Source organism: Hippocampus comes, unplaced genomic scaffold (assembly GCF_001891065.2).
Source record: "Hippocampus comes isolate QL1 unplaced genomic scaffold, H_comes_QL1_v1.1 scaffold132, whole genome shotgun sequence".
NCBI lineage: Eukaryota > Metazoa > Chordata > Actinopteri > Syngnathiformes > Syngnathidae > Hippocampus > Hippocampus comes.
The window spans coordinates 1438254-1455197 of NW_017805467.1; the positions used below are offsets into that span (position 1 = coordinate 1438254).

General features: G+C 42.1%; 1 protein-coding gene across 7 annotated transcripts in view; it reads left to right on the top strand.

The window, feature by feature from the left end:
• Window positions 1-16944, top strand: part of camsap2a (calmodulin regulated spectrin-associated protein family, member 2a) — a 40024-nt gene that overhangs the window by 16978 nt on the left and 6102 nt on the right. For 4 of the 7 annotated variants that reach the window (XM_019875453.1, XM_019875448.1, XM_019875450.1 and 1 more), the window contains 9 exons: window positions 2938-2970; window positions 3664-3805; window positions 7246-7385; window positions 12835-12931; window positions 13087-13183; window positions 13304-13335; window positions 13511-13580; window positions 13704-15756; window positions 16495-16631. In XM_019875453.1, coding sequence (XP_019731012.1) covers window positions 2938-2970; window positions 3664-3805; window positions 7246-7385; window positions 12835-12931; window positions 13087-13183; window positions 13304-13335; window positions 13511-13580; window positions 13704-15756; window positions 16495-16631 — 2801 coding nt within the window. Of the gene's footprint in view, window positions 1-2937; window positions 2971-3663; window positions 3806-5108; window positions 5448-6140; window positions 6283-7245; window positions 7386-12834; window positions 12932-13086; window positions 13184-13303; window positions 13336-13510; window positions 13581-13703; window positions 15757-16494; window positions 16632-16944 lie in introns of those variants that run through there. The other 3 variants (XM_019875449.1, XM_019875454.1, XM_019875452.1) reach the window with 2 other exon arrangements.

Genomic DNA, 16944 nt, shown 5'->3' on the forward strand with positions numbered 1-16944 from the left:
AAACTTGTGTTTTTCCAAAGTGATGAAGCTTTTGCATCTCATTGTACTAACTTAAATTGCATATCACGGCAGACATCTCAAAATACATAGTCTTCTGGGGGCTAAGCATATATTAATACATTTTGGTAGAGAGGAATATAGGACTACTGTCATATAGGTTATGTTATCGGGCATCCTTCTAATTCCCTTGCACAACCAAGATTGAACTTTTGAACTCTTTGTAATTTCTATTATCTAGTCCAGTTAAAGTCCAGGGGAGGAAGCCCCATCATAGTAAAGAGGATACTAATGTGATGTGTGTAGTTCTTCATAGCCTCTTCATTTTGCTCTCAAAGTGCACGGAATTGATGGATTTTTAACAGAATGTAGAAAAAAATTCTCCCGGGGATGCATGCCCCCGGACCCCCCTAAAGGGGCTGTGTTCCCCTTGGGGCTAAGCCCCCCTTGTTCTTGAAACCTAGTGACGCCCCTGGTAAAAAGTAATGCTTGCTCAAAAAATACAGTAGCATGCATGCATTCTAAGGCATGTTTTTAAAAAGACAGCGGTAGCAAAACTGAGTTTGGTTGTACTTGACCGAAGTATTTAACAATGTACTCAAGTTATTTTTTGATCATCCCTCATCAACAAATCCATCAAAGTCCTCATCCTCTGAAACGAATAGCTGGGCAAGTTCTCAATCAAACATGGCAGGTTCTCTCGCATCGTTGTTAGAGTTAGTCTCATTGCCATGTGATGCCGGCTTTTGCGAAAGCACGAGCAATAGTGCAAGCAGACACCTAAGCCGAATTCTTTCACAAATTGTGGCGTGACTTGCCCCGGTGCTGCCTCCCAGTCTTAGTAAAGCTGTGTTCACCATCACGCCCACGCCGCTCGCAACTTTACCTTGACGCTGGCTGGAAACGTTTCTTTTTCTGCTTAAAAACCACCATAGGTGGCTGTTTTTGTCCATTACCATGGCAACCAAACACAACGATAAAAGCCGACCTCTTGCGCCCCGTTGTGCGGGCCGGCAGAGCGTCCAAATAAAGGATTAAAATCTCCAAGAAAGCGTCTTTACTTAATGTAACGCAGAACATTACACTTTTTTACTGCAGTGGGAGCGAAAGATAGCCAGCTCTTCCTTGTCATCCGCCAGATGTTGCTGCGCCACGGTCGTACTTGCCCTGATGGATACATGGAGCCGTTTCATAAAACAAAACCACTGAGCACCATGGATTAGTTGATCTTGAATTCTCTCACGGCTGCTTGACTCCCATGGTCCTCCACGTAACTGACAGCTTGCAGTTTAAACTGTGCCTCATAAGCGTGTCTCTTCGTAGGTACAATTTTCAGGATCTTGTTTTGCACAATGCACGTACTGCACTATATACTACACACACCTCCTGGTGGCGTGCCTTTAACATTCTCTTTCACGCCCACCCATCCCACTTTAACGTCCACATGCTGTTCTTAGTTATGTCCACCTTTCCTCTCTCTATAAGCAGCATGTCAGCACAACATCAGTCAGTCAAGTGGACCCCTCATGGAAATCACACAATAGCGTTCACAGATTTTGGAGCTTGGTCCATACACAAGGCGACCCCGCATTATTAGGCGCCCTGTTCATTTTGGAGAAAATGTAAGACTTCTAAGTGTGTCGTATGGTCGTGAAAATATGTTATGTTTCCATTGTCAAACATACAGAAAATTGGTCAAAATGTTTAGACTCCTCTCCATACGATTCCCACACACTGTTTTCATAACTCGGGTGACCTTGCGTAGTATATATTTGCCTATTTGCTGGAAATTTCTCTACTGCTCCCCCCCTCAGACAAGGTGGAAAACCACATTTGTGCTATGATGTGAATGCTTTGTGGTCAGCTGCAAACAGATAACCCTGATTAGTCCATACACAAGGCGACCCCGCATTATTAGGCGTCCTGTTCATTTTGGAGAAAATGTAAGACTTCTAAGTGTGTCGTATGGTCATGAAAATATGTTATGTTTCCATTGTGAAACATACAGAAAATTGGTCAAAATGTTTAGACTCCTGTCCATACGATTCCCACACACTGTTTTCATAACTCGGGTGACCTTGCGTAGTATATATTTGCCTATTTGCTGGAAATTTCTCTACTGCTCCCCCCCTCAGACAAGGTGGAAAACCACATTTGTGCTATGATGTGAATGCTTTGTGGTCAGCTGCAAACAGATAACCCTGATTAACCATTGTACTTTGGATAATGTGTTTAGCCTTTGATGAGATCAAACCTCAGCCGGTGACTTAAATTACCACTTAGAACGTACAACTTCAATCACATCAGGAGAATCCAATAAAGTAACCATTGATTATTTTATCCACTCTGCTGCATTTGATATTTAGATGTCCACACAAAAGGGTTGCCCCACCTCCAACTCACAGGCCATTTTTAAAGGTGATCCTTCAACATTTAAATGGCACTTAGATTTGATTCTTTAAAATGCAAATTTGGGGCGGAATTCAATGTTTCCATTTGACTGTTTGGATTAGAATTACATGGTTTTTAGCTGAAAATAGAGTAGAATGTTTTTTTTTGGGCAACAGCATGTTGATAATGCAAATGTGAAAATCCATCCATCCATCCAGTGCAGATGAGCATCGTGCCCAGTGCACCGAAATTCATAACATTTTCTTTTGGCTGATTCTCATGTTATTGTGTTTATAAATGTATGTTATTCAATCAGGTCAATGTACATGCCGAAAGCACCGTCTCGTTGAGAACACTCTGATGTCTTTGTTTCAAATGTGCAACATTTAACCTCTTTATTATTGACTGTGTGGACAGGTTTTCAACATTTCTTCGTATCTGTGGCCTTGCACCTCCTCTTGTTTGTGCTTGCGTGTGCCAATCATGCTGTTGACTAATCTCACTAACAGGTATTTCTTTGTTGTTGCTGTTTGCCTTTTGCTACTGCAGTCTCCAACCAAGTGGTACATGAAGCTTGTGCCTGTAAGTCAACCCATCAATGCTAATCCCTTCTTTCATTGTACAATTCATGACCATCACTACTGCCACCTTGAGCTTTTGTTGCTGTAGTTTTACACCGCAGGAAAATAAACCAGGAGCGGGAGCAAGCCCACTTAGCATACAGTATATTTGATTTTCAGCCTTGAGCCCACAACACCCCAAAACATTTATAGTGGCTTTTTTTTAAGTTTGAAAAATTTGTATGAGAAAGTATTTGAATAATATAATCAATGAAAATGGTTATCATCACCAGTCAAGTACCACAAACTCACAAAATAACTAATTTCTCCCAAAATGATTGTGTCCGTCTGGTAGCACTTGGCAAGAAATGAATGTCCTTGTAGGCTTTCCTCAGGCTACACTCTCTCCCAAAACACAACTGAGATATTTATATTACATTTTTTTTCTTATTGCATTCCATTCTCCACATTGATATGCCCATTCTCTATCATTATTAAAATATAGATTCATAACTCATACTAAAAAAAAACAAAAACAACAACAAAATTGGCAAGTGAATGACACTTCCCTTCAAATTGCTACCTACAATTGCATTTTCCCTGAAGTGAAACATTTGAGCGGATTCTCCAAAAGCAAAAATGAGATACCTGTGCCTGCAGGGCCATGTAATGTGCAAAATATTCTCTCACTTTGACTCATGTTTATGCTGTTTAGGCCCGCTACAGGAAGGAGCAGAGCAGCAGCCAGGTGATGCCCTGGATCCCCCCAGTGGACAACCTGCTGAAGGACAGCATAGATGGATCGGCTCTGGGTGCTCTGCTGCACTTCTACTGCCCCGAGCTTCTGCCTCTCGATGGTAAGAGTTGTCCTGTGGCATAATGATACTCATTCAGACACACATAATTAAGGCCAAAATCCCACTCCCAAAAGTTACAAATGTCTTTATCAAGTGTTTTTTTGTGTATTTTCCACACTTTTCACGCCCACCCATCCCACTTTAACGTCCACATGCTGTTCTTAGTTATGTCCACCTTTCCTCTCTCTATAAGCAGCATGTCAGCACAACATCAGTCAGTCAAGTGGACCCCTCATGGAAATCACACAATAGCGTTCACAGATTTTGGAGCTTGGTCCATACACAAGGCGACCCCGCATTATTAGGCGCCCTGTTCATCTTTCACGCCCACCCATCCCACTTTAACGTCCACATGCTGTTCTTAGTTATGTCCACCTTTCCTCTCTCTATAAGCAGCATGTCAGCACAACATCAGTCAGTCAAGTGGACCCCTCATGGAAATCACACAATAGCGTTCACAGATTTTGGAGCTTGGTCCATACACAAGGCGACCCCGCATTATTAGGCGTCCTGTTCATTTTGGAGAAAATGTAAGACTTCTAAGTGTGTCGTATGGTCATGAAAATATGTTATGTTTCCATTGTGAAACATACAGAAAATTGGTCAAAATGTTTAGACTCCTGTCCATACGATTCCCACACACTGTTTTCATAACTCGGGTAACCTTGCGTAGTATATTTGCCTATTTGCTGGAAATTTTTGTACTGTTTTTTGGGTTTTTTTCCTAAGACAAGGTGGAACACCACGTTTGTGCTGCAATGTGAACGCTTTGTGGTCAGCTGCAAACAGATAACCCTGATTAACCATTGTACTTTGGATAATGTGTTTAGCCTTTGATGAGATCAAACCTCAGCCGGTGACTTAAATTACCACTTAGAACGTACAACTTCAATCACATCAGGAGAATCCAATAAAGTAACCATTGATTATTTTATCCACTCTGCTGCATTTGATATTTAGATGTCCACACAAAAGGGTTGCCCCACCTCCAACTCACAGGCCATTTTTAAAGGTGATCCTTCAACATTTAAATGGCACTTAGATTTGATTCTTTAAAATGCAAATTTGGGGCGGAATTCAATGTTTCCATTTGACTGTTTGGATTAGAATTACATGGTTTTTAGCTGAAAATAGAGTAGAATGTTTTTTTTTGGGCAACGGCATGTTGATAATGCAAATGTGAAAATCCATCCATCCATCCAGTGCAGTTGAGCATCGTGCCCAGTGCACTGAAATTCATAACATTTATTTTCTTTTGGCTGATTCTCATGTTATTGTGTTTAATGAGCATCGTGCCCAGTGCACCGAAATTCATAACATTTTCTTTTGGCTGATTCTCATGTTATTGTGTTTATAAATGTATGTTATTCAATCAGGTCAATGTACATGCCGAAAGCACCGTCTCGTTGAACACTCTGCCATGTCTTTGTTTCAAATGTGCAACATTTAACCTCTTTATTATTGACTGTGTGGACAGGTTCTTAACATTTCTTCGTATCTGTGGCCTTGCACCTCCTCTTGTTTGTGCTTGCGTGTGCCAATCATGCTGTTGACTAATCTCACTAACAGGTATTTCTTTGTTGTTGCTGTTTGCCTTTTGCTACTGCAGTCTCCAACCAAGTGGTACATGAAGCTTGTGCCTGTAAGTCAACCCATCAATGCTAATCCCTACTTTCATTGTACAATTCATGACCATCACTACTGCCACCTTGAGCTTTTGTTACTGTAGTTTTACACCGCAGGAAAATAAACCAGGAGCGGGAGCAAGCCCACTTAGCATACAGTATATTTGATTTTCAGCCTTGAGCCCACAACACCCCAAAACATTTATAGTGGCTTTTTTTTAAGTTTGAAAAATTTGTATGAGAAAGTATTTGAATAATATAATCAATGAAAATGGTTATCATCACCAGTCAAGTACCACAAACTCACAAAAAAACTCATTTCTCCCAAAATTATTGTGTCCGTCTGGTAGCACTTGGCAAGAAATGAATGTCCTTGTAGGCTTTCCTCAGGCTACACTCTCTCCCAAAACACAACTGAGATATTTATATTACATTTTTTTTCTTATTGCATTCCATTCTCCACATTGATATGCCCATTCTCTATCATTATTAAAATATAGATTCATAACTCATACTAAAAAAAAACAAAAACAACAACAAAATTGGCAAGTGAATGACACTTCCCTTCAAATTGCTACCTACAATTGCATTTTCCCTGAAGTGAAACATTTGAGCGGATTCTCCAAAAGCAAAAATGAGATACCTGTGCCTGCAGGGCCATGTAATGTGCAAAATATTCTCTCACTTTGACTCATGTTTATGCTGTTTAGGCCCGCTACAGGAAGGAGCAGAGCAGCAGCCAGGTGATGCCCTGGATCCCCCCAGTGGACAACCTGCTGAAGGACAGCATAGATGGATCGGCTCTGGGTGCTCTGCTGCACTTCTACTGCCCCGAGCTTCTGCCTCTCGATGGTAAGAGTTGTCCTGTGGCATAATGACACTCATTCAGGCACACATAATTCAGGCCAAAATCCCACTCCCAAAAGTTACAAATGTCTTTATCAAGTGTTTTTTTGTGTATTTTCCACACTTGATTTGGCTCACATGATTAATCTAATGAAAGCCAGTTCAGAAGTTGTATTAAAAAATATATATATTTTCCATCATTTGCATTTGGGACAAATCGTTGCTGGCCTGTGAAAAACACATACTGTATGTCCATTTTTTGTCATTTTTTAAAATATTTTTACATTCACAGGGTGTCTGCGTTTCAGTCATCCCAGTAATGAAAATAAATGACAAATCACAAAAATGGACATACCTGTTTTTGTCATTTTTTAAATATTTTTACATTCACAGGGTGTCTGTGTTTCAGTCATCCCATTAATGAAAAAAATGACAAATCACAAAAATGGACATACCTGTTTTTCACAGCACAGTGACAAAGTTGTGTTTGTTCAGTCTACATAGTGTTTTGTGATTGGGAGTTCATTTAGCAGTGGCAGCAATATTAAATTCGACAAAAATGAATGACAATAAACATATGTAATGCTTGGCTCAGGATTCAAACAGCAATTTCCCACTGACCTTGTCAAATGAGGCAAACTTTCCTGTTGTACACAACAGAATGTAAAGCTACAAAATCACATCATCAGCTCTTAAGCTTGTTTAAGTCTGATTATGTGTGACGACGGCTTCACCAACGGGCACATTTACACAGAAAGACAAAAGATCAATCAGTCTACATTGTTTTCTTTTCTTTCTCCGCCCACTTAATCATTGATCATTCAGTCTTCATTCACCAACATTTAAATAGCCTTCCATTTCCCAAGCCGAGGAAACCAGAACACTCCATTAGTGATCCCATTCAACATTGCATACTCACCGAAGAGAATCTAAGCAAAAGCAGGCTGATGGCTCCCTCTGCGTTCCCAGATGTGTGTCTGAAGCAGAACATGACACTGGCGGATCGTCTCTACAACATGCAGCTCATTCAGAACTTCTGTCGAGACAACCTGGAAGGCTGCTGCCACTTCAGTTTGGAGGATATGCTCTATGCCTCGTCCACCCTCAAGGTACTCCTCAGCAAAAAAGAAACAAAAGCAAAAAAAAAAAAAAAAAAAAAACCCCAACCAACACTCATAACAACTAAATATGTTTTTTGTTAGTTTGGGGACATCTTCACATATTTTCATTGTTATTGTTGTTGCTGCTGCTGCTGCTGAGGCTGTGCTCTTTGCTAAACAAATTTCTTTCCTATTACTGATACAAAGCAGAAGTGTTGCAAACATTCTTTGGAGGGTATTTTGTAGAAAGTAGCAAAACTATGCAAGTCTTACACCGCTTTTAGCCATTCACCAATCATTTATTGTGATCGTAATATTTTATATTAATCTATAATAACAATGTCACTCAAATGGCGCTCTCACTCTCCTCCATCAGGTTTTGTGCAATTTTCTGATTTGAATATGTATTTATTTGCTTTATTGATTTACCATTGACTGTTTATGTGTCAATCTGACCACTGTGAAAGGGTCAAGCGAGTGGTGACCCAAGACTTTTTTTTCAAAGTACTGTACTGTAGCAGTTCAAACTAGATCCTGCTCAACAAATCAGTGTCTGTTTTCTGGTATGTTATAGAAAGATTAGAAAAGCAGATGGTGTGGTCCTCTCCCAAGACAGATGAAATGATCGCTTCTGAGTCAGTCCTTGGAAAAAGACATTTTAATCCAAATTTGTCTTCATCAAGTCTTTCATTCTTTGTCTTTTCATTTCCATTTTCCTTTTCCTCTCTTTTGCCTGTGATAATTTTGAGATTGCATTTTTTTGCCACAAATAAGAATGCACTCGTTCTTGATCTCAAACTCTGCCTGAAACACAGTACCATGCCATTTAAAAAAAAAAAAGTGAAATTCGACTTTGCCATTGTCTGACACAGCAGTTTGTCTCAGCACAAACACAAACTGGTCCACTTTGAAATACACGTTTGAGTGTCTGCTTCCAAGCCACTTGATTACCGTTACGTGATTATTAAATGGCATGAGGAAGAAAAATCTATACAAAATAATTGACTGTACTATATTTAGCGTGTAGTGCGTTGAAAGTATTTTTATACAAGGGCATGCGTGACCGTCACATAGAGAAGCATTCATTTCAAAACGAAATAGCTCATACATCAATTCACACCCATCCTACCTTAAAACAAATTGAATTATGTTAACGGGAGAATTTCAGCGTTTTGTTGGCACAGATCACACGAGAGAGAAAGAAATCCCAGCAGGGCATGGCCAAACTGCAGAGAGGCCCATTAAATTCGGCAACCTTGACCCAGTTTTCCCTGCAGTCACACCCGCAGTAGCAGTGCGTCACGGACTTTATTGGAGAGATACAGAGTCGAGACATGTTGTTGATATGGAGGAGAAGGTTTACAGGAGTGATATTATCCAAATAGTGTTTGAAATAAGAGGACATGCAGTATAGAGCAGATGAACAACAATTACCTGTACTCAAAATAGACACTTAAAAGCATTATTGTGAGCAAATAACATTTCATCTGACTTATGACATGAGTATTCATTCATGACTGATGAATTGAATTGAAGTGAATTTTCCTTTCATGTAATGCAAACAAAAATGGCAAAGAAGAAACAATGAATCTGCATTTTATCATGAAAGTGGTGGACTTGTGTCAGAAAAGGTCCAGTACTGCTGTCGTGAAAGATACAGTAGAATGTATATGAAATCCAAACTATCCTCTGCGGTTCTGTCGCCATCTTGATGTTGTCCACGTCTTCAAAACGGGTCCTCTTGATGACCCTCGTTGAGCTTGGGAGAGAGGGAAAAAGAAAAAAATCACACAGAGGCCAATCGGGTCGAGTAGGGAGGTTGCTCCAGCATGTTAATGTTCTCCTCTACCAGAAGCTGTCGGATTCTTTACGCATTCTGAGCAGGTGCGTTTTCACTTTTCAGAACTGATTGTCCGGATTTGAAATACTATACTTTTGTGACAGCAGTCTTGGAAATTTTCTGACACACATTTATCAAGCTGCAAATACTAAATAAAGAACATTTCCTGTGTTCTTAGTGCATTTTGCCTCAGATGTTTAACAATAAACCAGACATTACCAAGTCAGTTGAAAGGTAAAATGATATTCGCACACATTTTTATTAATTTCTCATGGACACCAGGCTACACCGCTCATGTACCTTCTGGAAAAAGAGAAATTGTAGCCGTCACTGCTGGGCTTTGCTCAGTTTGTTCTCACTTCAAATGAGGAGGACTTGTCTTAGAAATTACCACACTACTCCTACGGGAGGGGCCAGCAGGAGCTCAGTCTGTAGTTTATTGATTTGGAAGGTTTGAATTCTGATCGTGATAACAGACACTTTTCTTATTCATGCTTGCTACCTTTTCCTAAATTAAGTTAACTGGTGAGATCATTCCTTCGACATGCTTGTGGCTTTTAGAAATATTAATCATCAAGTAATTTTTGGCATGAAATCACAAGGTAAGCAGGCAGATTAGAGTGACTGCCTACTCCGTGGCTGCGAGACCTTGATCCTTTAATGAACCATTCAGCCCAATGATTGTTGACAGTAATTCCCCGTCAATGCTCAGTGTGTGTTTTCCTGTGAGAGACACCTCCTCTGTGAATTTTTCTTTAGCATAAAGCATGCATGCCATCTCATCGTGACAGCCCAAGTGTGATAGTATAACCCCTAACAAATCCGCTCATCCTTATACAATCCCAGCAACAGCACACTCGAGCAAAATTGTCCACCCAACTAGATCTGGCAACAAGGCAAACCTGGTAGCACACAAGGCTGCCATGACAGTCAATGGGGAGATTTGTGCGTGAGTCGCTCCCGTGTATGTGCGTTTGTGTCTGTGAGTGCTGACTGATGGAATTACACGATAGCACTCACACCTGTTTTGTCGGTCGTCGTCAGACAGACAGATGGGACGAGAAGAGTCACTGTTGGGTTATTGCCACCAATCTGAACCAGGCAGCTCGCATGAGATGTTTCTTGATTTTGTTTGTTTATTTATTTATGTATTTATTTTTGTCTCCTGGTCACTGTAAAACAAGAGGAATACTGAGTACCCTCAAAGGTACAGTGCACTTGGGTGTCTGCCTGATCTTTCTTTGTAATTTTATGCATGGGTATAGGTAGCTGTATGTCCTCCCAAATAGTAATAGAAGGCAAGTTGAAAGCAAGTGTGTCAAAGTTTGGGAGCAAACTGGTCTGCTTCTTTTTTGTCTGATTCCTTACCTAAATGTGGTTAAATATTCAGATGTTCACCAACTGGCGTTATTGTGGCTCCAGTCCTGCACTATCTGGTGAAAAATTCATTTGCTCTTTCTGTAATGCCCTAAAATGCCACAAGGTGGTACAAAAGTAAAAAATAAATAGAAAGTTGTAATCGGTGTCAAAGAAGTATGTTGACGTGATAAATCTCAAATGAGATCTTTGTGTGTCGGGAATGGGTTAAATTTAGCCTGATTTATCCTTAGTTGTTAAAGTTACCGAGGCTCTTTCCCGCATTTGTATGTTTTTGTTAGCTGGGCCGCGATTCTTAGGTCTTATTTTTTTAAATCAAATTAAATGGAATTATTTTAAGGGTAATGCAAAATAAGTTTCAAATGACACTTGTTTTTTGGGCTGCCCGGTAGTCGACTGGTTGCATGTTCTCCCCATGCCTGCGTGGGTTTTCTCCAGGTACTCCGCTTTCCTGCCACATCCCAAAAACATGCATGGCAAGTTAATGGAACATTCTAAATTGTCCCTCGGTGTGAGTTTGAGCGCAGATGGTTGTTTGTCTCTGTGTGCCCTACGATTGGCTGGCAACCGATTCAGGGTGTCCCCCACCTACTGCCCGATGACGGCTGGGATGGGCTCCAGCACCTCCTGCTACCCTTGTGAGGATAAGCGGATCAGAAAATGGATGGAAGAACTTGTTTTTGGATCACATTTTGTGGTATATTTGCAGTTTAAACTGTTTTTAAGATGTTTTAAAGATTTTGGGAAGGGTTATTTATTCTTGATCTTTACCTATTGGTGGAAGGGCTTGGTAACCTTTGCATTACAATGTGAAGTTACTCTTGAGGGGGGTGTCCTATACCTGATGTTAATTGCCTCTGCTTCACTCGTGCGCTTCTCGCACTGTGGTTCGTTCTGTGTGCGCGATAATGCACGTGGCAATGCGTGGTTGAGAGAAATGTTGCTGATGAGGTGAATCAGGTATCTCGAGAGCTGAGCTGTGCAGCATTGCCTTTGTCTGCAGACCACTGAGGGCACAAGGTGGGGAGGGGGAAAGCATGCTTCCTCAAGGTCGTTCTCGTCACACTGTTCTGGTTTTGCGCATGGGAGTCACAATGTGTTCACTTGCCCACCAGACTGATGATCAAGGCTTAATCTCGGGGAGTGCTGATCAAATGGCTGTGAACAACTCACCTTTAGTGCATATTATACTGTATTTAATCGGTTTCTTGCACTTGCTTCCGTTTTTAACAGTGATATAATACATTACATGTGACCCACTGCCTAGATTTAATATGGACTAAATGAATGGAAATATTAGTTTAAAAAATGCAGACTGAACTACCTTTACTGATTTGATTATTACAATTGATTTTTTTCCTCTTCTTTCTTTTCTTCCTTTTGTTATTTATTTTACAAAATTTACAAAGTTAAAATTTGGTGGACCATTGTACCAGGATCTAGATTTTTGCTCTGGACCTAGCCACAACAATGCTAGTGATTGAAAGTGGGAATAAATAGCTGACCTCTTTTTTATAAATTAGGTTAATGCCATAACCTCTACTCTCAGCTGCCACTGGTACTGTTGACATAATTATGTGTAAGTGTAAATTGAACTTTTCCAGCATAACACACTCTATAATGACTCCAAAAAAAACAGACTCCAAGAGGAAATTGGAAGCTAGAGTAAAGTTGAATGAGCTTTACTGTTGTCCTTTTTCCTTCTATTTCTTTTTCATGAGAATAGTATTTTGTTAAAAACAACAACAAACTACGCTTTTCCAAGGCACAAACAGCAAGAGGCAATTTGGAGAAACTGGCCACAATCACTGGGAGTGTATGACCAGAGGTGTCACGTGATTCAATCAAACTATCAAAACAGGGGCTGGAACAGTGATTATGCTACACCGCCAGTATAGGGAGACCTAGCAACACAAATGCAAGCCAGCTCATTTTAAGGAGTAGAATTGTGTCTCGCCCTCTGAGGCCCAGTCGGGCTGGCATCTAACGATATGTAGTGACACAACACAGTGGCACAGTGACACTGGGCCTGCAGGCCACTGTGAATGTTGAATGCCGTATGTTAGAAATTGAGCAGAATACTGTAAATACTGAACAACGAAACTTTGTGTTATGGCCAGACAATGGAAGAGCCTGTTGAATTTGGTGTAAATGTGAGATGCAAACTAGGGGATTATTCAATATGAATGGTATCCTAGGAGGGTGCTGTGATTTAATGTTGATCTTTGAATTCTCCCTCAGAATAACTACTTGGCGTTCATGGCAGAGCTCTTTTGGTGGTTTGAGGAGGTCAAGCCTTCTTTTGTGAAGCCAAACGTTTTGGACAATGAAGCCCCGGGTAAGTCTTTGATGGTCCTGCATTACTGCTACGAAGGTAAAAGCGGAATTTGTGTCTGAAATACAAACAATTTAAAGGTAAATGTGGTAGCTGGTGTAGGAGGCACTACACACATGAGTCAACAACTTTTTTTTTCTTTCCCCCCCCCCCTCCAGAATTCTCATCCTTGTTGAAGAATATGCCAGCCGTTCCAATCTCTAAAGCAACTAAGAGGAGTTTCATGGAAAGATCCCCAAGTCCTGAAAGACCAAGGTGCCGTATTATGTTAAGTCAAATTGGGAAATTTCATGTTTTGTGAGATAGAATACATTGGTCACCTATATTAATTGCTAATGACGATACAACTTTAATGTGAAATTCCTCTCTTTCTAGTTTGCCCCTGCGACCCCAGCCTAGAAATTCAGGTATCTATTTTTTTCTTCCCCATGTCTACATTATGTGAAGTCCAGTAAGACAATCATCTGTGAATCTATCTGGAAAGGCATCGATTCCAGATACAGTATTCTGTGCACACAAGATACTGGGTGTAAATAACAAAATGAAAGTATTTTGTACATATGTGTTGCTTGCATCAACCAGGTGAGATCAAGAAATCGACCTCAATGTCCTTTGTTGAAAGCAACCTTGGTACCTGGCCGAAAGAGAAAAGGTCAGTGTTGCATATCTCAGTGGTCCTTATCTTGAAAAAAAAAAACATGTTTCAAAGTTAAGCATAATGTTGTATCATGATTTCTCAATATGTTTCCTAAATCAAGTTTTTCTATTTTCTTAGGCCTGGGCCGTACGGAGTGTCTTTTGACATTCCCTTGGACAAAGAGGAAGCTACTTCTTCACCTCATTCTGCCACACGTGGTATGGTCAGGTCTGTCAGCACTGATGACGGTTCTGGTTTTAAGGTCCACCACCTTCCTCCTGGGATGAAGCGGAACCTTTCCTTCCAACCAGTCAATGGCACGAGATTTGGGATCGAGGAGGAGGGTTGCCCAGACAGTCTAGCTGGTCGGGACCCTGAAAGGCCAACCTACCCTAGCGGATCTACCATGACAACTCCCTCCATAGAAGAGGCCCTCCAGCTTATTCACAGCCCAAGTCGGCCCCCTGTGGAAGGTATCAACAATGGCTTCTTCCTGCACGGTCCGGAACTTGGAACCGGCCGTGGTAATTTGGCGCCGTTGTCCGAGTTGGACTCTCAAGGACATTTGAGCCAGACAGACACCACAGAGGTTGACACTGGCATCCACATCCACACAGAGGATATGCTGGATGAGGATTCATCACTGAAAGACTGCTCCGTGAACATGGACCTTGATATGGATACACCCAGCCCTTGCCCAAGTAGTCAGAGCAGATCCCCCTCAGCGCTGAGGATGACCAACTTTGCTGAGCAAAAGATGAAGAAGATCACCCCATCAGCACCAGACTCAGGGCGCGAGAGCAGCAACTCCCTTAAAACCACTCCAGAAGGTTCCGATTTTGGTTTACCATTATCCGTTTCATGGGCCCCAACTCCAGAACACAGTCCCATTCGTCAACAAATGCCACCACCCTCTGCAAAGGCGCCAGCTGTCCAGCTTCCACACAGTGACCCTGCTCAGGTCATGGCGACCGAAATGGTTGAGCTGAGAATGCGCTTGGAGGAGAAAAGGAAAGCCATCGAAGCACAGAAAAAAAAAGTGGAGGCAGCTTTTACCAGGCACCGTCAAAAGGTCGGTCACTCTGCCTTTCTTAATGTGGTGAAGCGTAAAGGTGACGGAGCTGCGAGTGGAGTCGAGGAAGGAGGGAAGGTGAAAGGCGAAATCCAGTCTTTGAGTCCCATATTGAGGTGTGGTCGAAGCAGTGCGGACACACCTGATGGGGCGGAGCAAAGCAGCACAAGCTGCTGTTGGCAAAAGTCTCCTAGCGGAGCTGAGGACGGTGGTCAAGGGCACACCCAGCTCACTGAAGCGGATCTTGCCGATTACACACGATCCATCGAGAAGCTCAATCATTCTTTAGCCTTCCTCCAGACCGAGATGCAGAGGCTCGCGCAGCAGCAGGAAGTCATCATGGCCATGAGGGAGCAGCAACATCAGCGAGCATGGGTCATCCCTCCCTCTCAAGCGAACCCCTCGCAGCCAAAATATGGAAGAGGCGGCAATGTCACTCGATCTTCAGGACCCTCTTCCCCGGCGGACTCCCCTCGCTCAGCCCACCGCTCTCCGACCAGCATCAAGCGCAAATCCGCCTCCTTCCACTCACGTAACCCTCGCACCGCTCGCCCTAATGAGCTCAAGTTGGCCCCTTACAACCGCGTCCTCAGCGCGCCGCAGTCTGTAGATAGCATCCCCAGGCTGCGACGCTTTTCTCCCCGTCTGCCCACAGATAGCTCCTTTGTTTACATGGGTGAGACACCTGCGGCCGCCAGTCCTGAACCTGTCAACAAGCAGACAGACACACTCGTCTCCCCAGACAAAGAGCTGCGTGATATTTGTACATCTTCTCCCAGCTCGCCCAACAAAGGGCAAACACAAGAAGACTCAAAGGCTAAAATCCAAGAGAAGGCTCCCAGCCAACCGAACACCACCGAGATGGAAAAATTAGTCGATCTTAAACCTGCACAGTCAACATTCGCTGAGGTTCTGGCCCACCCGGTGGTTGAGATGTTCACGATAACCCCCACAGAGATCCCCACGGTGCCGGAAGTCAAGAGCAACCAGATTGAGGTTCCCCTATCAGTTGTGAAGCCGCTGAATGACTTGACGCTTGATGACGGCTCGGAGACGGAGCTCGGAGGTGCGGAAGGCCAGGGGGACGAACAGAGGATGCGTTGCAGCTTCTTCTTCAAGGTCAGGTCCTGTTTCAAAAGGTGTTTGTCACAGTTTGACCCCCAGATAACCCAACTGATTTGAAATCTTGAACTGTAATTGTACACTAGTTTGTGTTTCATTTTTACATGATGGTCTAAATGATTCAGGGAAGACGAGGGCGACATCATCTTGCCATTTATAGCTTACCAGCTGCAGTGTGAGCTGCGATGTGGGTCACAGAAGTGGGTCTGATGTGCATAATTCAGATCCCACTGTGAAGATGTGCACTCATAGAGAAGCTACATAGATCATGAGAGGTAGTAATAAGTGATGCTCACATGAAATAAGGGATCAAAATGATAATAATTGCAGTGGGTGATTGTGGGTATCCGCTGATGTATGGCAACAATTGAAATCCCAACATTTCAGCTGCTCTTTCATTTCGCAATAGTAATACCAAGCCTGCCAACCTTTTGATGGGGCAATCTGAAAATTTAATCATGAAAGGTGCATGAAAATGTTACATTTTAGAGTTTGAAAATCTGTTTCATTGTTATTGTTACAGTGCTTGGAATTGCAACAGCGGTATTTTGTTTTATATAAAGTTGGGTCGACTAATAAAGAGGTGACTTGGTGGAATTCACCCCAACTGTCGGAACCCTGTCATTTTTGTGACAAAATATTTAACTCTCTACTGTCTGGTGAAGAAATCTTTATTCTGGTCATACTTTATCAACCGGCGTGAGGAGACCTGACCTTGTCTCCAAAATTTCTCAGGAGGATGGAAAGGCAGAGGAGAACATGGCTCAGAGGAGAGCGGCGCTGCTGGAGAAGAGGATGAGGAGGGAGAAGGAAAGCCAGCAGAAGAGGATGCAGCAGGAGGCGGAGCTAGAGCAAAAGAAAGAGGAGGCTCGGTATACGCTTTTTCATTCTTTAAATCCTTGTCACAGTTTATTCGATAAGTCACTCTCTGAATAATGTTGACTCTTTTCTGGACACTTCCGATGTGTATGCCTACCTTTTTTTTTTCTTTTTTTTTTTTAATGAATATTTTGAAAGGAAGTTTACTTGTTAACTGTAATATGTACTCTGTGATACTTTGTTTCAAAAGGTGTTGCATAACCAATATTGTTATTATAATGTTAGTATAAATAAACAGATTTATAACAGGGCTCTGGCCGAGTTTAGTGTATTCCAACTAACACATTTTGTAATGCATTAAAGTGA